The sequence below is a fragment of the Mesoplodon bidens genome (assembly GCF_964165515.1).
Source record: "Mesoplodon bidens genome assembly, chromosome: 3".
Lineage (NCBI taxonomy): Eukaryota > Metazoa > Chordata > Mammalia > Artiodactyla > Ziphiidae > Mesoplodon > Mesoplodon bidens.
The window spans coordinates 2,670,293-2,693,002 of NC_138178.1; the positions used below are offsets into that span (position 1 = coordinate 2,670,293).

The window sequence follows — 22,710 nt, forward strand, 5'->3', positions numbered from 1 at the left end:
GCCCGGGGAGCACAGCCGTCTCAGGCTCAGCCCCTGCTCCCCGGCCCCACAGCCCGGCCTTGTCTCCAGGCAGAGGCTGTCAGTCCCACCCCGGGGGCCCCCGGAGAATCAGAGACGCCACAGCTGTGGCCACGCTCATAAAAAGAGATTCACGGAATCAGGGCCTCTTCCCCACCCCCGCCCTCCGAACCCCACCCAGGGCCTTCCCACTGCAGTCTCCTGCTTTCTCCCTGGTTGGGCGAGATGAAGCAACCCTCTCGTCTGCAAGAGGCATGGACACAAGAGGAAACTTGGGCAGTGTGGTTACTGGAACGGACATCTGACTCTGTGTGTCCAGCACGCCTTCCCTGGGGGAGCCCTCTCTCCACAGAGCGGGTGTGCCTGTGTGCCTCGGGGGGGGGTCTCTACTCACTGCACCCTGTCCCAGACCCAGAGCGGGCAGGTGACCGGGGCTTGAGTAGGGACAGCACACAGCCCAGACCCATGGCCAGGCCCCAGGTCCTCCCCTGGACATTCTGCTGGCCGAGCGGGGAGGCCGCTGGGTGCAGCCGTGAGCTCTAAGGCCCGGCCCATGCCAGCCCCACGTGCAGGTCTGTTTGGAGAATAAACCCAGCAAACCGGAGGGGACCAGCGATGGAGCCTTGGTGACATCATCCCTTGGGCATCTGGCAGCAGCTGCATGAACTTTCTGGCTGGGTTAGCCAACCCTGCCCCCCACCTTCCCCGCTTCGAGTTGAATTTCTGTCGCTGGCATCCTGTCTGGTGCAAATGCTGACCATCAGGAAGCTCGCTGCAGAGGGACACCGTGGTTTCTGGCCATGGGCAAAGGATGCCAGTCCCTTAAATGATGCCCAAACAGGCAGCTTGGAAGAGGTGTGATAGGAGTCACCCCTCCTTTGCTTTGAGGGACTCACCGCCGCCGGTGGCACCGATAGATAAGCCAAGGCAGCCTGAGGGGAAGAAAACCCAAGTCTCCAGAGTATTTGCCCCGGGGCTGGGCTTCCCCTTACTGCCCACAAGCCTCTGATTGAAGCGGAATCGGCCCATTCTTCGGAGGGGGAAGTGAAGGCATGGGACAGAGAGTCACCCCCTGGTTCTCGCTGACAGTGAGGGGCAGGGCCAGCACCCAAACCCACGTCTGTCTGGCGCCTGGGACCGTGGTTTTCTGACGGGCCATTCAGCCTCACAAAGGCAGCGGGGCTCAGGGCAAGGGGAGATGGGCCCTCTCTCTAGAGAGGCTGGGGAAGGCCTCCACAGAGGGCGGCCTCCGACCTCCGCATCATCACGCATCTCCCGGAACTGCAGTGTCACCCTCCGTGGAGACCGGGGCGCCAGGAGGGCCCTGCTCCCAGCCAGCGCTGGAACGTGCCGACGGACACTGCTACACAGGCAGGGTGCCAAAGCGGCTTCTGGAACCATCCTTCCCGCAGCCCAGGAAGAAGGGAAGGCACAGGCTGGGGGCCCCAAGCCCTGGAGGAGGGGGCGGAGGCTGGGCTGCCAGGTGGGGGGATGGGATGGGTGTCCCGAGCTGCAACGCACCTCAGCGCCCCAGCACAGGTGCATCCAGGTGATCCCTAAAACGATGCAGGAGTGGAGTGAGGGGAGGGGCTTGTTTGCAGCTTTGACAAATGGCTCTTGAGGGATATGGATTTTCCCACAATAAGTTCCACACACACACACACTCGGATTCATATCTCCGACGGCCATTGTCCTGGCCGATGGCAGCTTCAGTCTGGGTGCTCACATCTGCCGGGTGCCTTTAATGGGCTCTCAGCCATGTTTTGCAGGCACAGGCCGTGGAGCAGGAACACAGCTGATTGGCTGCCTGCCCCCATCACCCCCATTCCAACCCCCCATCCCACCCCCCCATCCCCCCCCAGCCCCCTGGTTAGAAATGGCATTTTCCACTGAGGAGCCACGAGCACCAGAGAGACACTGGAGCCCCAGGTAGAGCACAGGGACACCAGCAGCATCCCCCAGCAGGGACAGTGTGGGCTGCTCCCTTGGCAGACAGGTGCCACCCAGGGTGGGGAGCTGCAGCCCCAGGAAGGTGGCACGGGGCTTCACTGCCCGATTTTTGGTCAGTCTCTCCTGAATGCCAACCAAAAATAAAAAATAAACAAAGAAGCAAAAATCCACCAGCACCTATAGCCACTAAACACCACTCACCTTTAGAATGCAATTAAGAAAATTCTGGAGCTTTTCTCTTGGGGTCCATTTAAATACTGCAGTGATAGTTGTCTGTGACGTCAGGAAAACATCTGGCCTGATGTCCCATATGGGGAGCCTGAAGGAAGAGAAGAAGTCCATGTGCTGGGAAAGATCTTCCATCTGCGCTCATCATTTTCTAAGGGACACCCTCCCCTCGAAGGTCCTTCTTTGGTGATATTTCTGAAATGACCCGGTGGGGTATTTCTACCAGCTCTCACCTTGGGTATTAATACCAGTACCAGCCATTCCTATCTGAAATGTCTTTTATAATGTAATTACATACCTCATTGACCCAATTGTTAAGCCCACAGACAGATTAAATATTAACAACCGCTTGGTTCTCGTGGCATCATTAGTTGGAACACAACCCTGTAATCTCAGGTAACATGCGATGGTAATTATCCTTCACATCCACACACAGCTGAAAACGCAGAGCAGTTAAGCCAGATAAGGTTGCCCGGTAAAATGCACTGCCTTTAAGTCCTGTTTTACCTCCAGCGTCTCCAGCAAGGCGCATTTCAGCCCAGCTCAGGGTTTGTCAGCAGGGGCTGGCTGGCGGCTGGCTGGGGAGGGGTAGGTGCAGGTGTGCCAAACAGATCAATCCCCATGGATCCAGCCCTCTCCAGCCATAAGTCCGACTGCGCTTCATAAGTTCTAATGGGATTTTTCCCCGAAGCGCTAAGATGGAGATCGGGGTTAGCTCGAGCATCCCTCATTTCAGAAAACAGTGTTGAGTCCGGCAGAGCTCACCTTGGCTATTCCCTGCGGGCCGAGGAGCTGCAGGAGACTGGGTCCTGGGACCTGGCCTGGACCAGCCCCGTGGGCTTTGAAGGGTCCTTCTGTGCTGGCCTCCCTCCAAACCGGCCTTTTCCTTCAGGCCTTCCTAACCCTTTCCGCTGGAGGCCCTCAGCTTCTCCACCCCCTTTTCTTCCTCTTCCACCTTCCATCCACTCTCCCCCACCTTCTATCCACTCTCCCCCGCCCGTGGCGCCCCGCAGAGCCTCTGCCCCATGGCACCCGTGGCTGGCAGGTCAGGAGCTGACTAGGGCGGGCTTAACGAGAGCCTCAGGTGTTGGGTCCACCTGGCTCTCCAGGCTGTGGGGTGGCCTGAGCCGCTTCCCGTCTGGAGGTGCTGCAAACATCCAGTCTGGGAACAAAATCTGCAAAAGCAAAGCCTCCGCACATGCCTTGGGCAGCCCGGCTGGCCCTCAGGGCCTCTCCCGACTTCCTTTCCTGCATGCCCCAGCTGTGCCCTCCTGGTGGATGGGTAATGGTCTGTGTCCTGCCCCGGGCTGTTGGGTGCTACTGCAGTCTCTGTTCAGACCCCAGTGCGTGGCTGGTGGACACTCCGGAATATTCCTACAACATAGCTCAGACGTGGGGGAGGACAGCACGGCCTGTCCAGCTCCAGACCTGTCCAGGCTGGCTCTGCTCAGCGCGGGACACCTGCGGCCACCTCCCTTCTGACCCCAGGGTGGTGGTGCTGGAGCCTACCTGGAAGGCGAGCACCTTGAGAAGGATTGTGACATCAAATGTAACATCCCTCTAAACACAAAGGATGGGCTGCCGTGTTCTGCTTGGCTAATAATGAACCAGCATGAATGAGAAAGCATTAGCTAATTATTGCTCAAATCACATTTAAAAAACCACCACCGTTCGCTGAACTTTGGGGAAATGTATAGAAGGATTTGGGCTCCTCTTAAAGATGTACTAATGCACGGGCAGCAGGAGAAAAAAGAAGGGGTACGTTAAGCAGAGTTGATACTGATGAAGCAACTCCACGGGGTGCAGGCGCTGGGTGTCAGAACTGCGGAGGGGCTCAGAGTCCCGCAGGCCTCATCACGATGGCCTGGCCCCCTGGTCCTCGCCTCCAACGCTGGGAACCTAATGTCCCATGGCTTTATAAAGTAAGAGTGATAAAAAGAGGTTGGCATCTATATTACATGCCAGAGACCTCCTGCTTTAGGTCAGAGAGGAAAATGCAAAAAACATCTTTTTTTCCGGCCGCCTGCAGCTGGCGGGATCTTAGTTCCCTGACCAGGGATTGAACCCGCACCCTCGGCAGTGAAAGCACGGAGTCCTAACCACTGGACTGCCAGCGAATTCCCCAATCTCCTTCTTAAAAACAACATTCTTTGCAGCAAATCTGAGGTTTGTATTTAATGCCCAGTAGGGCAGAGCTGCCTAAATCCTCCAAAGCAAACAGACTGGCAACCATCTTCCCAGGAAGAGAAGCTAGTTTTCTTTTGACAACTCATTTGCTTGATCTTAATTAGCCCTGAGGTTTTCGTTGTTGGTGGTGTTTGTTTATTTAATACCAAAGTCAGGGGAAAAGTCAGATGGAGCAACATTACCCAACATTCAACTCTCTGGAGGAGAAACTCAAGGCAGGAACGTGGTTTCTGTCCATTGTCTGGGGAATCATTAAAACTAACTTTAAAAATAAGGAGACATGATAGATGGCTCCTGCTTGCTAATTTCCTATGTGTCATCTTACCTAAGGATTCGCTCCGTAATTAGTCAGCCCCAAGGCAAATTGGGCTGTAAGCCTTCTCCTCTTCTGACGTTTCAGTACAGAAGTTTCATTTTCTGCTCTATGATGTCTCAGCTACCTACCTCTTTAGGCCCAGCAAAGCAGGAAACTCTGTGCCAGCAGCCGGGCTCCTAACCAGGTCCAGCTGCCCCAATATTTAGTCAGCGCTGTGCCCAGCATCGTGCATTGTGGCTCCTGCCTTTGTGGATTTATCATTTTTCTTTTCTATTATCAGACTGTTCCCAGGGAATGCTTTTTCATGGCTGGCAGCAGGCATGCAGAGCCCTAGAAACCCGACAAGCCTGTTTGAGCCATGATTGAAAAAGTGGTTCGTCTTACCGCCGCAGTGGGGAAGATGCAAGAGTTTAATTGGGTCCGACTTCAGGATTCAGATCACAGTTTTCCCTGGAGGTGTGCGTGGCAGGAAGCAACATTACCAAATCAGGACCTTTCTAAATGCTGAAATTAATCAAGTTCCAGGATCATTTGTAATGGGAAAATGTACGAGAGCATTTGAACGTTTAATTACAATATTCTGTAATTGTTAAATCAGCAGTGACATTACAGAATGCTCTTGGTGACCAGATTACATGATGTATTTCTGTGTGAGAAGGCAACGATGCAAAATGATGTCATCGCAGGCACCCTTCCTGCTCCTTCATCTTCCCCCAAAGGGACCAAGTCAAATAGATAATTTGACTTGATTGTTTTTAATCACATTGTAAACATTTCAGAAAAAATTCGAGGATGAAGGTGAACACGAGTCAGTTGGTAATAAAAACGCAGGCTCCAATTCTTCTTGGATGACAGATGAAATGAGTTTAGTACATTCTTGCTCTGTGGAAAATACGGAACATTTAAAACTGCAAACAACTGAATTCAATTAGCAGACCTCGTTCAAAACAGCTTGGAGAACTGGAGGACCGGGAACTCTTATTATCCACTCACTGCAGACGTAGGAAAGCACCATAGTTCACGGCTGATGGGAATTGGTGGGGAAACAATGTAAAATTGGCCCCTGTGTTTTTCCATCCAGCCTGAACTGGCAAGTAGATCCACTAAGAGCTTCAGCTGCTAATGTTTTCAACCCCTCACCTTTCATAAGCCCTTAATTCATCAGAAGGATAGAAAAGTGGACAAAATACTTTCAGTGTTGAAAGATGGACTGCTAACTGCATTGCTTTCAAATGCAAGTAAATCCCAATGGTGAAGTTCAATTCCGAATTTCCCTCCACTAATAAATCACAATCGGCCATTGTCGGTGGGCTGTACCCTGCTCCCCACCTCAGAAGAAACCGGTCCTGGGCTTACTTTTTAAGTTGGTGATGCTCCCTGCTTCGGAGAAGGGAGCACATGTTTTATAGAAGAGTGGGCCTCGGCCGTGGTGTTCAAGGGTTGTGTTTTTTGTTGCTTAGCTAGGCCATCATTTTCACAGCCCCGGAAACACACAAACAGCATGGTTCACACATTTAATTGCTTCGACCTGTCTGCAGCGGGAACCCCATGGGTCACCTGTGCTGTGGACTGTCCTTCCTCCGTATAATTAGTTGCTAATCAAGTTTCATGAAACAAACAGCACCTTGAACTTGAGAAGCACAGCTTACTTAGGAAACCAGAATCTTCCGCAGGTTTCCTCAACCTCCACAGCTGGACGATTCCAATGAAGACATTCATCAGTCTCCACATGCCTGCTTTTCATTTACCAGAAGTGGCCCTCCGATGCCCCTAGAGCCAGAGCAGGTGATCCAGTGAGAGGACACCACTCAAATGCCCATCTGGGCATCTAGTCTGGAAACCACCCATCCCCACTTCACTCGGGAAGGTGCCGGTTGAACGCTTCCTTTGAGGTCTCATTCTCCAGCCCCCTCACTCTTCATTAAACGTCCTGAAAACGTTCATTTTGTATATGTTCTGTGCCTGTGGTGCCTTGTCTCTTGCACTTTGTATATATCACTTGATAGCAGTGTTCACGAAACCCAGCGAACTGTGCTTCTTGGGCTATAGAGGTAGGTTTGACAGTTGAGGATTTGAGCCTTCCTTGGGGAGGTGAGAACTTCGGACAAAGAATGTTGCCTGCCGGTCCGGTAAACAGTGAATGCTGCCCACCCTCAAGCTATCAGCTACTGCAGCTGCCCCCTGGTGGGGGGAACTCAGGAGGGTGAAGGCCAGATGCTGGCCCTAGGAAGATGCTACGAAAGGAATCATTTCAATGAGCCCAGACTCTTGCCTCTTCCCATACACAGAAAAGCACTAAAATCACTAACCTCAGATGTCTGTTCTTGTGATTAACAGTCATCTTTTGATGTTGGACTACATTTTTTTTTTTCCAGCAAAACCTCCTATATATCTTCCCTTACCTCTTTGGAACAGTCCCTCAGAGCGATCTCAGAGGCTGATCTCCAGGCTAGAGTCCTCAGTAAGACTCCTGAACTGGCAACTTTCAGGCTGTGCTTTTTTTTTTTTCAGTCAACAAACTCACCCAGGAAGACGGGGCTCCAGTCCACGCCCATCTGCGTGAAAACACAAGCCGAGGCGGTAGAAGCAGCTTTGGAACGGGAGCAGCTGCTGTCCGTCCCTCGGGGTGTCCGGTCCCACCCCGGACTGGGGAGGGGCTGGGAAGGCGGGGTGAGGGCGAGCCTGCCAGGGGGCCGACACCGCTGTTGGCGACCCCCCAGGCCGCAGCTGCGGGTGCAGAGGGCCCACCCAGACGTGGTGACGGTGGGAGCAGAGCCCGCGGGGGGCCGAGCCTGGGCTGGCTCCCAGCGCCGTCCGCCAGGCTGGACTCAAGCGTGGGCAGAAAGGGAGTCTACACAAAGAATAAGCGCTCAGCGGGAGAAATCGAGGGCTGCCTCCCACTTCGGGGCCCCATACAAAATGTGTCCCCGTTTGAGGAGGAGGCGGAGGAAGCCTCCCGCGGCTGGCGTGGAAGCTCAGCGGCCTCCGCGGGAACGGTCCCATCGTGAGTGACCACGTGTGAGTGGCCACGTGGACCACGGGCGCACGGATGGAGAGGCGGGGCCAGCAGAGCAGAGTCGGGGGGCGGGGGGAGGCAGCCCCTCCCTGCAGGGGAGAGAGCAGGGCTGGGGGCGGGAGAGGCTCAGCTCCAAGACGGGGGTCTCAGAGCCGGGAGGGTCATTTCCACCCGTGTTCCCTGGACGGGACATGTTCAGGATGGCTTGGCTGTAAAACCACGGTTATATGATAAATATTGGTTTAAAAGGGGGAAATAATACAGCCCATGGGGTACGGGGGGTGATTTTCTACATGCTTCAGATTCCACAGACTTTTCAGTGGTTGTTGATCTTATTTTTATGGTCTTCTAAAAAAACTGTCCATTTAAGACATTTTCTCGAAGATGTTGAATGTGACAAAATATTGGGATAAGCTTGCTGCTGGCTGTACGGGCACCCGTGTCAGGCTGCACTTAGTAGGAAACGCGCAGCTCTCAGCTAGATTGGCTGCAGTTTGGACTGTAGGGCTGCCCGCTGTGAAAGGTTTATTTATTTTTTGGCCGTGCCACACGGCATGGGGGATCCAAGCTCCCCGACCAGGGATTGAACCCGCGACCCCTGCAGTGGAAGCGCGGCGTCTTAACCACGGGACCGCCGGGGAAGGCCCAGGTGTGAAAGGTTTAATGCCAACCTCAGAGCGCGGCGAGCCGATTCACTCTACCTGAGACTGATGTGGTCCGTGCAAATCACACCTTCAGCCCCAAGGCGTAGACAGAGCGCCATTCGGCTGTTTTCCTGACATCTGGGCCGACACGCTCACTTCAGGAGGAGTAGCTCCTTCATCTACCCCCCCATCAGCCTCGCCACCAACTGAGACGCAGCGGTTTTTTCCCGCTACGTTACAGGACTATTCATGCCCAAGCATGCTGAGGTCCGGCCGAAGCTGTTTGACATCCCTTGCTGTAGCAGAAGGCCTGTTGCCATTTCTGACTGGACGACGTGTGACGCTGACGGCCCCGCAGCCCCAAACTCCCCGGTTTCCTCAGCGGAGAGCAAACCTTGGGTCAAGACAGCATGGTTTCCCGCGACTGTCTCAACGCTTGAGCAAATCCCTTAGTTTTGGAGCCCAGAACGTTCCCTTCAGGGATGGCCAGCCAGGAGGCCAAGTGGTGTCCATGTTGGCCATGGATTTTGTGATGGGGAAATGTTCCCAGTCGTAAGTGGACTGAGATCCCCAGTGAATCCCACCAGACCCAGAAAAGCACGAGTCCCTTGTGAAACTGGCATAAGACTGCCCTCTTCAATAATAAGGGCCCACAGAGTTAACAAATATTACTGAGGTTATTATTTTCCGTATGAGATGATGAAGATGTTTGAAATAGTGTTTTCAGGGCACTGATGAAAGTCAAAGCGAAATGAAAACATCCGATCATTGCCAATTTCCCTCTCTCCTAGCGCCTTTCACTATCAATGAAAGAGTCAGATCCTATGCTCCCATCTATGTGCAAATGGAAAAGTACAGCTGGGCAACAGCGTCTCCTGGGTGACCCCATGTGACCGGAAGTGCGGAGAATCTTCTCAAACCAGTGCTGCTCTGTGCTGGGCTGGCTTTCCGGCCAGGGGGCCCCAAGTGGGCTAGGGTGTGGGTCTCCACATGAGCTGGGCGCTCACGCGTGTGTGTTGATTTGGAAATCTCCCTGGAGGACCTGTGAGTAGTTCCATAAACACTTTTTTTGGGCAACTTGGGACAGATTTAAGCTGGTATGAAAAGGGGAACCAGACCGATTTTATTTAAGCCAATGCATTAAAATTGAGAAAGAGGGCCCTCCGAGGAATACACACAGGAGAATGTGATTAACTAGGTGTTAACTTTGAGTGGTTTGGGCCAAGTGACAGCTGCGTGACAAGCAGACTACGGCGGCACTGGGTATTGGACGTGGGAGGGGGTGGGAGTTTGTTTGCACCAGTGAGAGACTTGGTCTAATTTCAGCATCACTCCCTGGAGATGGTGGAAGGATACAGATCATTTTGAAGTCTAAGCGGCCCTTTCTTCGGCCATGTTCTACCCTTGTGACCCAGTTATACTGCAGGCCTGGCAAAACGGCAGAATATTTGACAGGACAGTGAGGCCAGAAGGACGAGAAGGAGGGGGTCATACCCACATCCTCAGAAAACCTGGCCCGACGTGGGCTTCTTAGCACAGGCGAGGAGAGGGGGAGAGGAAGGCTGTTGGTTCCAGTAGGTTCCCATGCCGTCAGCATCTGCATCTTCTTCAGAGGACTAGATTTCTGCTGCACCGTTTTATTTGAATTAGGATGAGAAATGAGAGACGATTTCAAACCCAGCTGGAACCCAGAGTCAGTAACTCTGGTCAAGTGAAACTTTGGAAGAGCTTTTCAGGGTGAGCCCGGGCCAGGTGGCAATGCCTCTGGGTTCCTAAGGGACGCATTCACTCTTTTCCAAAGGGCACTCAGGAGCCCCCCAGGGCGTTACTGAGGCACCAAAAGGTCTTCTTAGCGGCCACAGGGCTTCAGAACTTCCCAGCATTAGTCATCCCTTTGGCTTGAGGCCACCCTTCAGAAGGCCTATAAAATGCAAATATGGGGAGAGATGAGGGTGCTCCATCAGGCCCCTGACAGCAGGGACTGGAGGGTTGACAGACAGCCCAGGGAGGCCACAAAGGGACAGGGAGGGTGGCACGTCTGATGCCTGTAGCAGTCTAGTTCAGATTGGGGCCTCATTGGTGGGTCATGAGATCAATTTAGTGTGAGGGAGCCAGAATTAAAAGAAGAAATTAGAACATTCAAGATGCAAAGTGCATGATAATGTAGAGACTGTATTATTTTTACAAAATGAAACATTTGTACCTGTGGGCCGTGGTGCGGTACCGTCAGGCAGCAGGGGCTCAGGCTCAAGGGGTCAGACAACTTTTCCTTCCTTCACAGCGTTGCCGAGGCCTTCCCCAACGACGGCAGCCCAGCTACTGCTTAATCCGGTGAAGAGAGTTTGCAACCCAAAAACAATAAACAAAATTGCAGCCAAACATTCCAATAACGCAGAAGTAAGTGTCCCGCTTTGCCGTCTCCTGGTACCCCTTTCCTGAAGCTCCCGTCCGGGAAAATTCCTATGCATATTACAAGCACACATCGACCCCTTCTCGCCCACCCTTACTTCCTCCCTCTCCACATGAGAGCACAGCATACGTGTTCTGCATCTTGCTTCCTGCACACAGTACAGATTTCAGCACAGGAGGCGCAACTTGCGTCTTTTCTCCTGCGGCACGGCATTCTGTCCCCTGGAGCACTGAGGCTTCTTTAAACCGGCTCTGACGGATACTTAAATTTGTGTTCAGTCTTATAAACAATGCTGCACTGAACACCCGCACATATGTGTCGACTGAAAAAACCCCACAACCTTGAAGTGGAGAATTACATTTCATTTGGTGGACGTACGAAGCGCTTAGGCCCAGGAGAGAGGTTCTCAGATCGCTTGGAGGGACTGTAAGGGAGAAGCCAGAATATATAGGTTTTGCAAAAAAAAACAAAAAAAACAAAAAAACCCAGGTCGTCAGAACATCAAATGATGACTGTTAATTAAAGAAAACCAGACATCTCAAATTAATGAATTTAGCAATTTTCTACATATGGGAAGACGCAAGGGTCTGGGCTCACTGAAATGATTCCTTTGATATGCACCTTAGCTATCTGGGGCCGGCGTCCTGGGTTTCTCCATCCTGAATCCGCTCAGGGTGCACAGTCTGGGGCGGCTGCAGTGGCTGACAGCTTGATGGCTGCAACATCCTTTGTTTCCTGATAGGGCAGGCGCCTTTCTTTGTCCACATCTGTCTGTGAACTCATGCAGTAGTATCTATAGGCCAGATTCCTGGAAGTGGAGTTCCTGGGTCAAAAAGTCTGTGCATTTTAAAAAGATTTTGATAGAAATCGTCAAATTTGGTTTGTTCCAAGGAGGTGGTACGAAACTATTAATGCCATTTTGCTGCCTGGACCCTGGATCCAGGCTCCCCACTACCCTACGGCACCCCACTGGGCCTTTCCCTTCATCATCAAAAAGTTCCTCATGCCATGTCTTGACATGGCAGTGCTGCCCTCCTATTCGCCCTACCCACTCTTTACTTCAAGAAAGAATAAACACCATTCAAAGGACTTAAGTCTTCTTGGATATCTCAACTTTCCTTAGTTGTAACCATTGTCAAAAAGGCTTGGTTCAATGAATGTCTTAGGAAAAATTTAACTGTGCTTTAATTTGGATGAGACTGGGAAAAGGCAGTGTATTAGTTTCATAAGAGCACACACTTAGCAATGACTTCCGGAAATAGCCAGAGCTTAGGGAGGGTCCTGCAGCTCGTATGTTTGAGCACCTGGATCTCCTCCGTGGCCAAATTTTTGTGGTAAGATCTGCATGACAACTCAGGCAATAATCAGATCAAGTTCATTGCTGTTTCTGCACATGCCCTTAGAACACCTGGTGGGAGGTCTCTTTGCAACACCTGACTGGAGATTAAATTCCTACTTAATGACAGAAGGTAAAATCTTTCATTTTTTTGAGTAGCGCTTAGTGGCTGATTTATCAAAACATGATCTATTGTGATGCTAATTGCTTGCAATTTTGTTTGTGGAATGTACTGAAAGAGGCAAGTACTGCCATCCTATTACAGGTGAATTCTTTATGGTTAAGCTAACCAAGGCGTGGTGGGCAATTTGAACATGTGAGCAAGTTTCACTGAAAAAAAAAATAAATCCCAGAAACCTGTTTAGCTTCACATCAAAATCAGAACAAGTGTCACATTTGGTCTCCTTCAGTAGACCCCGGATTTTCTCCTAGGGTTAAGGCAACACATTGAAACATTCTCACACTTCGGAGCATGGAAGATGTGATGTACTACTTAGCTAACTAACATCCTGAACACAAGTTTAAAATATGCTTGCAAAACCATGGTTATAGTTTTATTATGGGGATAACCATGACCGTGACCAAATATGAGATACAATAAACATTTCACCTCCAAAAGGAGCATTCCTGGAGAGGCGAATATGGTTCAAATACGTATTGGATTGCACCCCAAGTCCAGATAAGCTGCCGACTGCCTGATGTTAGGCAAGTCCGTATAAAGTTGAAGCTAAAAATCTGTTAAATCCCAGTTCATCCTTACCAGGGCCCTTTTCCTCAGAGCTCAGCACCAAGGGGAGATTCTACAAAATGTGTACCTAACAAAACACGTCAGCAGCTTGAATGGAGCAAACTGGTCCAGATCTGAGAATTCCAGTAAATAAATGAAGCTGAGCATTTATTGCCAACGATCATGTCACTGGGTCCACAGAAAACTGGAGCGGGGCAGCTGGGGAAGACAGTGGAATGCACGCAGGTTGGATTATTTATGGCGTGCTGATGAACAGACAACTTTCCATATGAGAGGAACGGTCAAGCTCCAGCAGGAAGAGGTCCAGAGAAAGAGAGAGAAACAAAAGGGGTCATGAATAAAAGCGACAGCCAATGAAACAATACAAATCTAAAATGCTGTAACTTTCAGAAATAATTTAGGGCCAAAAGAAAAAAACAAAAAAACCCCTCATTTTTCTGGCTCTGGGACAACTTGCCAAGAAGCAAAAGACATGAAGTGAAATATACGTGCTGCATTTCAGACCAAATTTGCCCCTGTGCCTTCCTAGCTCTAAGGTGGGGAGCTCCTGAAGCTGGATCTATTCATAGAAAGGGAAAGGGACAATTTTATTTGTTTTTTGGTCACGTATTATTTTTTCAACAAATGTTGTACACTGGTCCTTGTCAGGGGCTGGATCCTCTGGGGCTACGTGCTGAGCAAAGACACAGTCCCTGCCCTCAAGAGGCTTATGGTCCAGTGTGGGAAACAGACAAGCCCACTGGGGCGGGCGCTGTGACCAGGGCCAGCGGAGGCCGCGGAGGGCAGCCACGGGGAGGGATTCGTGGCCCACAGTGGAACTCAGAACGGAGACCGTCTAGTGAATTTCACCTCCTCTATTGACTAAATAGACACCAAAACTCCATGTGATCCCAGTCCCAGTTTATTTAAAAATTAAAATACACTTTTTATGCAAAGATGCAAATGTCTGTGGTTCTCCGTAGAGGTTTTATCCTTGAATTCTGGACGTGAGGCCGACCTGAGGCATCACATACCTCTTCTTACAAGTCTGCCCAAAAGTATAATAAATAACAGCCACCAGTTACTCCATGGCCCGAGTGTGCCCGACGCTCTATTTGTGTGGCATCGGCCGTTCACAACAGATGCCTTGGGTGGGGGGGTCACGGCTCCCATCTTACCGGTGGGAGAATGGAGCCTCGAAAGGTAACTCACGGGCAGTAAGCCTCACAGCACCTCCTCGTACACATCACTGCCTGTGGGTCACGTACGTAGGCTGGGACGTCTGCCCCCCCCGGAAGGCTTGTCCATCAAGACCCCCCGGGGAATCCACGTGAGCTGTTGCCGAAGTTCTTTAGCTGAATGATTCCCTTTTCTCCTACCTCCCCAGTTGGGGTGCCTCTTCGCAGCATTCCCACTGAAGAAGCGCCGTCGTTAAGGACCAGAGACTCCCTGACCGAGGTGGCACTGGGCTGCTCCTGGCGAAACGCAGGGAGGACCTGAGGAGAAGGGGACCCAGGCAGAGCACTTCGTGAAGAGCCAACTGCACCTCCCCAGCTTTGCTCTCGGCTCATCCTCACCCTCTACTTCTTTCCAGAGGCTTCCTGAGCCCTCGCTGTCTTGCTCTCAATGCGAGAATATGGGATTAAACACGGGCCACAGGGGAGCGTCCTCACAACCTTGGGGACTTCGGACTCTCCTTTACGCGCGGGGTGGATGCCCTCTGCCCCCCGCACCTTTGTCTCCAACCGGACCCGCTCCTCTGCCCGAGGCCTTCTTGGCCAGTATTTCGGAAATACTGCTTAGCATCTGAAGACAGAGGGGTCTAAGAACCACTTTAGAGTTTAAGTCAAGTTTCATGGTTTGAACTCAAGTAGTATTCGTGGTAGGTCTCATTTGTTAGTGTCTTCGAGACCACTCCTCCAAAACCAAACTAGGTGCTGCGCTGAATGGTACAGCTGTCCCGTGACTAGCTGAGTTCTAAACATAGCCACACAGTGGAGGTCTGACAGCATGTCTCTGAGGTTGGGTGCGGCCTGATCGATGGGTGAACCACAGCAGAATCTTTCCGAGATTTCTATCCCTACCCGCTTATTCTCAAATTTATAAAACTATGTGCAAAAAAGCCACGGATTGGGTTTTCCCTGTTTTGCGCTATTTAAACCAAATTGTACTTCTGAACACTTGGTTTTAAAGTGAGACAATTCAGAAAGATGATTTAAGGCCTGCAAGCTCATCAGTTAGAATTCAGGTCTTGCTCCGTTTAGGTAACTTCCTGTAACACAGAAAAATGTTATGACGACGCCCGGGCCCAGCTTCAGGAACAGGGCTGGCCACGTGCACGGCGTTTTCAACCAAAGCCCGGGATTCGCGTGGCTTGAAGTGTTCACACTCCCCCGCTCCGAGAAAACGATTTTGCAGCCAGGATGGCCAGGAACTTCAAATGGCAACATTTCTGATTCGAGGTAATTTCCCAAGAATTTAACAGGCAATCATTTACTCCTGATTAGGTAACTTCCTTAGGTAACTTCGTTTAGGTAACTTCCTTTAACACAGAAAAATGTTATGACGACGCCCGGGCCCAGCTTCAGGAACAGGGCTGGCCACGTGCACGGCGTTTTCAACCAAAGCCCGGGATTCACGTGGCTTGAAGTGTTCAGACTCCCCCGCTCCGAGAAAACGATTTTGCAGCCAGGATGGCCAGGAACTTCAAATGGCAACATTTCTGATTCGAGGTAATTTCCCAAGAATTTAACAGGCAATCATTTACTCCTGACTTTCAAAGAGGACCCGGGCTTGAAAGGCACAGTTGCATCTAAAATTGATCAGCCAGTGACAGCCCTCTGAAGTTACTGGGGAAGAGGAAAGGCCGCTGAGACACCTGACATCTGGGCTGAACTACCCAGTTCCCTCTCCAGGTTGTAAATTTTCTGGCTCAACAGACTTTTTTAAAATAACTTTTTAACAAAAAAGTGGTTTTTCTATTAGCCAAAGTACTAAGAAATGGTTGATTACTTTGACAGGGAGCACTACAGGGATAAGACTTCGCATCTAAGCCTCAACGGAATGTGCATTTAAGAAAATGAATTTAAAAAAATCAAAGTCCTGAAAACACGGACTTTCAATTATGACAGACGAGAACCTCATTTAAGGTGCTGCTCTACGGCATATTCAAATAAACTAGAGAATCTGATAAAGATCAACAATATGCCAGGGTTGAGACAGAAATGATTTTGTCACCTGGACATTTACCACATTTGTCGACCTACTTAAACAGAAAACACGTGAACAAAAGGACACATACACGCACACAGACAGGAAATAACTCAAACACACGTGTTTTTACTAAAAAGTGTACTTGAAGAATAGCCTATAATACTCTACATTTCAATCTGCAAATTTATCTTTTTATTGAATCGGAAATAAAGTCTCAGATACTAACAGGACATAGAATTTTAAAATAAAACTACGTTATGTTAGAAAAATATGCATCAGGGGCATATGTACATATATATTTCATAATAAAATAAAACTGTGTACGAAACTCACACTGCTCATTAACGCTGATCCTAACCTGTCTGATTTTTGGTATTAAGCGCACCACCACGGAACAGAGGAAGAGGAGAGGAAACCTCCCCTTACCCCTCGGCTTCCTGTCTCATTTCCCGGTCTCGCTGGAAGGTTCGACGACTCCCTGGCTGGAGAGCGCGCTGAGGACCGTCCAGAGTCTCGGAGGGTCGTCGCACTTGTGCCGCTCTTCCCAATGCAGAAGCAGCTCTTCCTTCCTTACCAGCGTTTGTGCACAAAGCACGCAGTGAAAGCCAGGCCGGGGCGGGGAGAGGGCAGCGTCGGGGCCGGGACCCTCGGGGCCCTGGGGGTGTCCTCCGGGCTCACTGGGTCCTGGCTGGGCTCCTTCATGTTTTGCAAGTATCTCCACATCATTCTGATGACGGAGGTGGAGTTGCCTTTTCAGTATGGGGACTGCACAGAGTTCCCCGTCCAAGGGACGGTGCTTAAGCTGCTTTCTTCTGTCAGGACGTTTCCAGAAAGGAGCAGCCTGCTGAACCAGTTCTCCCTGAGCTCCCCTGCTGCCCGGGGAGGGTGAGAGCTCCTCTTGCGCCTGGCCCTGGATCTCCTCTCCATGAACGTAAAGCAGGTGGAACTTGATTTCAGCAAAAGACTGGGCGGTGATCTGACAACGGCCACACTTGATCTGGAATTGGACCTCATCAGCCTGGTTTAGAAGGAGGTCTTCTTCCAGGCTGGACTTGGTCTCCCTGGAAAGGGGGGAGAGGGTCTGTATCAGATCTCATGGAAGGACACAAGCGGAACTTCTCCTTACAGCTCCTGGCCTTCGGGGATCTCAGACACACGCACTGAGGACGGGCCGAAGGAGGGGCAAGCAGAGAGCGCGTGGGAGGCAGAGGCCGCGGCGAAGGCCAAGGTCAGTGCTGCCTGGGGCCTCACACGTCCCACGCCCGCAGGGTCCACTTCGGAAAGAGGCTCCCCCGGGAGCCACCTGTTCTTTGGTTACCATGGCAACAGACGTGAGCACCAGGAGAGCGGCAGGAACTCGCTGGGTCCAGCTGAGGGGACTGTCCCCCCGCCCTCCAGGGCCCTCCCTCTCCCTGAGCACCCAGTGCAGTCTGGACATCTTAGCTAAAACTCAGCATGGACTCTGTTCAACAATTAAGAAGTGAGGTTTCTTTGGGGAGGCTGCTATGTACCTTAGGAAAAGAGACAGAAATGCCTACAGAGACACAGAGAAACCTCAGAAAAGCCGGGAGGAAACAGGACAGGCGTAACTTATTTTTAATGAATATGACAGACCAAACTGAAATTGAACAGAAAGGATTTAGAACCATTAGGACAACTGGGAATGGTCAGGGGCCGAGGATCTAAAGTGCTGGAAAACGTTCAAGTTTCACGGTGCTGACGAGCATTCACTTCAGCGCAACCTCCGCCCCATCATCTAGAGCACGGTGGACAGACCCAGCGCGGTGCCCTGGTTGACTCACGACTCTCAGACCTGCCCGGCAGCTTTCAGATTACTCAGCTGGTTCGTTTACGGTGCTGGGAAGCAGCGCTGCACAGACAAGGACACAGGGGACAGTAAACCCGGCCTGACGGGGAAACAGGCCAAGCGCTGAGCGTCAGGCCCGCACCTGAGGGCTGCTCCGTGCAGCAGAGCTGCGCTGAGTCCCCGCCACCTGCCACACCGTATTCTGGGCCAAATGGTACTCTTTGGGTATATATTCTGTGGCCAAGAGTGTGGAGGAGATTACTTCTCGGAAGCACCAGAACTACAGACACTAAGTTACTCTTTCATATTTCAGATGCAAAATTAATCTCTTGCCCAATTGTCCCCAGCGTCCCTCAAAGGGACCTCTGCATCCTGGCTCGTAGAAGATGGAGTCATCAAAAATCACTAATGATCAGAAGAGACCAGAGAGGAATGCGGCCCCTCTTCACAGAACAGGGGGAAGAGGTGGCAGCTCCCTTACGAAATCTTAACCTGAGGGAGGGTCTTCCAAACCCACCTTGCTGCATGTGGAATCTGGCCCTGACCTCAAAGCCGCAGCATCCCCGCACTCACCTGTCAGCCTGTCCCTCCATCCCTCGGGCAGTCTGCTCCCTGGTCCTCAGCAGGTCCCCCGGCTGCGGCTCCGGCTGCGGCTCACAGGGGGAGGGCTCGGTGCTGACGGCCACCCCGTGCACCTCTTTCAGGTGGCCGAAGTAGACTCTGACGTGGCCGAACACCTTCGCGCAGAATTCGCAGCACACGAGCCTCCTGGGCCGGGAGTCGCCGTGATGCAGCCGCACGTGTGCGCTCAGGCTGCCCGGCCGCACGTAGGCTTTGCGGCAGAGCCGGCAGCCGTAGGGCCGGCTGTCGCTGTGCGTGTTGGCGCGCTCGCGGAGGTGCTGCTTGGGCTGGAAGGCGTGCTCGCACACGTGGCACCCGTGCCAAGGCTTCTTGAGGCCGGAGAACCCATTTCTGAAGGCCGAGCCGGGCTTCGGGGAGGGGCCGTCGTCCTGCCTGCAGCCCGGATGCTTGGGGGCAGCGAGGGCGTGACTGAACGATGCGTGCCCCCGGCTGCCGGGCGCGGGGGGCTGTAACGTGGCCGCGGGCGAGGCCAGGGGAGCCAGGGCCGGCAGGACCAGGACAGGTTTGGGCATGATGCTACGGTATTTTTTCACAGCCCCAGGTTTTTGGTCCCTGGATTCCTGGGGATCGGCTCTGGCTCTTTCTTTGCCATCTTTACACTTATTAATGACACATTTCCTCCTTTTACCCTGAAATGTCAGACGTTCATCTGGGACCTTCCGTTTTCTTCCTCTTCTCTCGGCTGCCCCGCCGTTCGGTTTTGCTTTGTGGTTGAGGTCGGCTTTGGTGGCCGGACAGCAGGCCCTGTCGCAGGGGCTCTGCCTCGACGCCTGTGGGGCAGGTCCCCTGTCGGCCACCTGGGGGGCCGCACAGAAGCCCTCCGGGATGGACGAGGTCTTATCACCGGCTGCCCCGCGCCCAGGGAGAGAAACATCCGCAACGTTCACAGCCGCTCCGCCTTTGTAAACCTGCGACGCCCTCATTCTTGAGTAGGGCAGGATGGGCACTTTACCTCTGGGGATGGAAGGGACCACCTGAACCGCGTTTCCAGTAACGCCTGGCGGCAAGTGGGTCGCGGCTCTGGCAGGGTCGACCTGTTCTCCGAGTTCTCCCCTGGCGACAGCAGGCTTCCTGGAGGGCTTCTTGCCTGCAACGCCTTCTCTCCCTGACCTCTTCGGGAGGCCCCGCTCGGCAGAGGGCTCCTCCGGTGTGGACAGCGCTGGGGCGGAGGGCGGGTCCAGACCTCCGTGGTCGCTGGTCCCTGGGGGCCCAGGGTCTCCATGGCCACCCCCACTGGTCAGCGAGGCCGGGGCCTGGCCGGGTGCCAGCGCCGGCTCGGGTGGGCTGGGCTTGTGCGGGGCCTCGGGATGCTCAGGCAGGGGAGGGGCCGCTTGGGTTTGGGCGGGAGCTTGGCTACAGCCCCTGTCGGAGGAGCTGAACCCCGGTTTCTTTCTGGCTCCTTTGCTATGTCCTGGGCGTTGGTACCGGGGGATGGGCAGCTTCAGGTTCTTGGGCAGAGGCAGTCTGGGTTTCTGGAGTGGCTGAGCCGAGGCGACGTGCGGCAGAGCGACAAGGGAGAAGGTCCCTTCCTGGCCGGCCACCTGCATCAGCGCGTAATTCTGGGGGGGCATCCCCAGGGCCTTCGAGCCGAGGGAGGGGCCTGGATGCGCGTGGTCAGAGAGGGAGGGCGCCGGGCCCGGGAGCACTCTGGGCGCCAGGACTTGGGGCGCAAGTTTTGGAGCGATGGTTCTAAACTGACTCTTACCCTGCAGACCCTTCCCACCCTGAATCGTTCCAGGAGGGCTGCTTGATTCACCTGTAAGGACAATGCAGTATAAAAAGTCACGCTGGTGTCACGTAAGCATCTTACCATTCCCTCTGCCTGGAAGCAACCCTAGACCCAGCCCTGCCCTTGGGGGTAAACCCCGTGTTCCTCAAGACCCAGCCTGAAGGTCAGCTCCTGCCCACCTTCCCAGGGACTGATGACTGTCCTCCATGGTTCCACGGCCCCAGTGATAACATTCACCACTTCCCACGGTAATTCATCTGTTTATGCATCTCTACGACTAAACGCAGAGCTTCCTGAGAGCTGGGGCTTCCCCCTCCTTGTATTCCACAAGTCCGTCCTCTCCACTGGCCTAAGTCCGCCAGGGCGACCGCACCCCTCCCCCGAGCTCCCAGGCTGCACGCCCTCTGGCATGTTCTGCCGTGTACTCTTATTTCTTTCATATAAACGTCTTGCTTTCCCTATTAAGATCTGTGAGCGTGAAGCCCGTATTGGATCTGCCTTGCTATTTCCCACTGTATCTTTGGTACGAAACAAATGTTCATTGTATCAAACTTCTTTTTCACTCCATTTCAGGATACACAGTTTGACCCACTGGCAGCGCAATTCGTTCTGCACGGTGGATGAATTCCAGCCTGAATGCTGGCTTGGTGGCTGTTTTCCCGTGTGACTTGTGGATTTCTTCTCATACCTTCCAAACTATTTATGTGTGCTTTGCAATTAAATCACCAGTATTAAAAAAGCTGACGTGACACCTTACAAACATGTTGGAAGAAAAACAAAAAGATACACAGTGATAAGATACAGAGACAACATAAAAAATACATGAATCACACAAAAAGCCCCTTGCAGGACACCAAGAGGAACAATTTTAACTGACAGACTAACACTTCACGTTCCTGAGATTTATTAGGCTGATGGAAGAGCAGTGATTACTGCTCTGAGGAACAATTAAGGAAACATTTCGATGCTTCTAAGGGCTGATTCATTGATTTGATCCCCTGAGGCCTCAAGCTCCTAAGGCCTGGCTGCAGAAGAGCTTCCCATTTCTAAGTACCTCATATTAGTCAAGCTTCACTTCAACTCGTGTTTACCAGGAACCTACACTATTCTAGACATTGGATATGGCAGGCCCGTGATTCCTCTTCTGAAACCACTGTGGCCAGATGTATTTTGGAATTTACACTTTCAAATTTTAGAAAAGTAATAAGATGCTCACACCAAATGTTACATAACACCCAGCAGAGCCTGCAGAATACCCCTAGCTAAACCAAGTACCACTTCTGTAGTAAAACATGAGTATTCACAAGGGGGAAAAAATGAACATTTTTAAAGTGTCTTATTTCAGTTCAGGCTTTGCCTCTGAATGAGTTTTGGTACCCAACGTTTGATAACATTTTCTGTTTTCAGAGCCTGTTAGATTTTGGAGTCATAGGAAGAGGATTGAAGAACTATTTCTTTAGGTGCCACCAAGGATATAAAGATGAATGGATACAACTTCTGCCTTAGGTAGCTGGCAATCTGGTAAAGCAGACAAATAAACATTTTTAAAAAATCAACCTTGATTTTCATGTCTACAGTTAGTGAACTGGCAATTTTAGCAGAAAATTGACTTTTTTAGCAAAAATGACACTCTGCAAGTAAACAGATAAGTAGCACAGTAGGAATAAGGTTGAAATATATACTGACTGACCAACTTATTTTGGTAGCTTACATTAGAGGAAGAAGGAAAAAGACTCGTGTTATGGTCTGGGGAAATCAGACAAGGATAATTATGTAATCTGTTGTTTTCCTTTTTGGCTTTGCTACCATGAAGTTCATGGGTAAACTGACTGGTCGATCACCTCACAACAGTCACCCAAATTGATATGCTACATTTGCTTCATCTTCCTGCATAATTTCATTCATTTTTTACTTCTATTTTCACAGCCTTTAAATTTAAACGTCTTTCATGTTAAGCCTCATCTCATCTTTCTGGAAGAAGTAGTGATGTAAGTTGTAAATATTGATAAATATACTAAATCAGAACTGGTAAAAGTTTGCAGAGAGCTTAAAATTATTGAAAGCTTTTGGTTGCCTAGGGACAAGGCTTATTAAAGAATTCCACTAACAGTCACAATGGTCTTTGCATCTACACAACCTATCGGGTGAGGGAGGGAAAAAAGAAGAAACGTTGGGTGATTTCTGTCTAGACCATACTCCTAAGTGATCGAGCACACAATATTTATAGCGAGAATTGCTGGAAGAAAGACTATGCTGGCCTTAATTAGTCGCAGGTCCTCTTGAAATAGTATGTGACAATAATGCATCGCAGCACAAGACATGTCACTTGTCTTGCTCAAGTCTGTGCAGTCGGCTCTTTGTCCCCGAGCCAGAGCCCAAGTCCCCGCAGGGGCCTCCAGGGCCTGGTGCCCTCGGCTCCTGGGAGCCCTCTGACCCGCACCGCCTCCAGGCACGCCAACCGCCCCCCCGTGGCTGGTCCTCGCCTGC

The 22,710-nt window shown here is 51.6% G+C and overlaps 1 protein-coding gene across 28 annotated transcripts in view; it reads right to left on the bottom strand.

Moving 5' to 3' along the window:
* Positions 1-16,151: 16,151 nt before the first annotated feature.
* Positions 16,152-22,710, bottom strand: part of ZNF438 (zinc finger protein 438) — a 391,097-nt gene continuing 384,538 nt past the window's right edge. For all 28 annotated transcript variants that reach the window (XM_081230082.1, XM_081230072.1, XM_081230075.1 and 25 more), the window contains 2 exons: positions 18,426-20,250; positions 16,152-17,106 (listed from right to left, as the gene is read on the bottom strand). In XM_081230082.1, the coding sequence (XP_081086208.1) occupies positions 16,488-17,106; positions 18,426-20,250 (2,444 nt within the window). In that variant the 3' untranslated portion in view covers positions 16,152-16,487. The remainder of the gene's footprint in view (positions 17,107-18,425; positions 20,251-22,710) is intronic.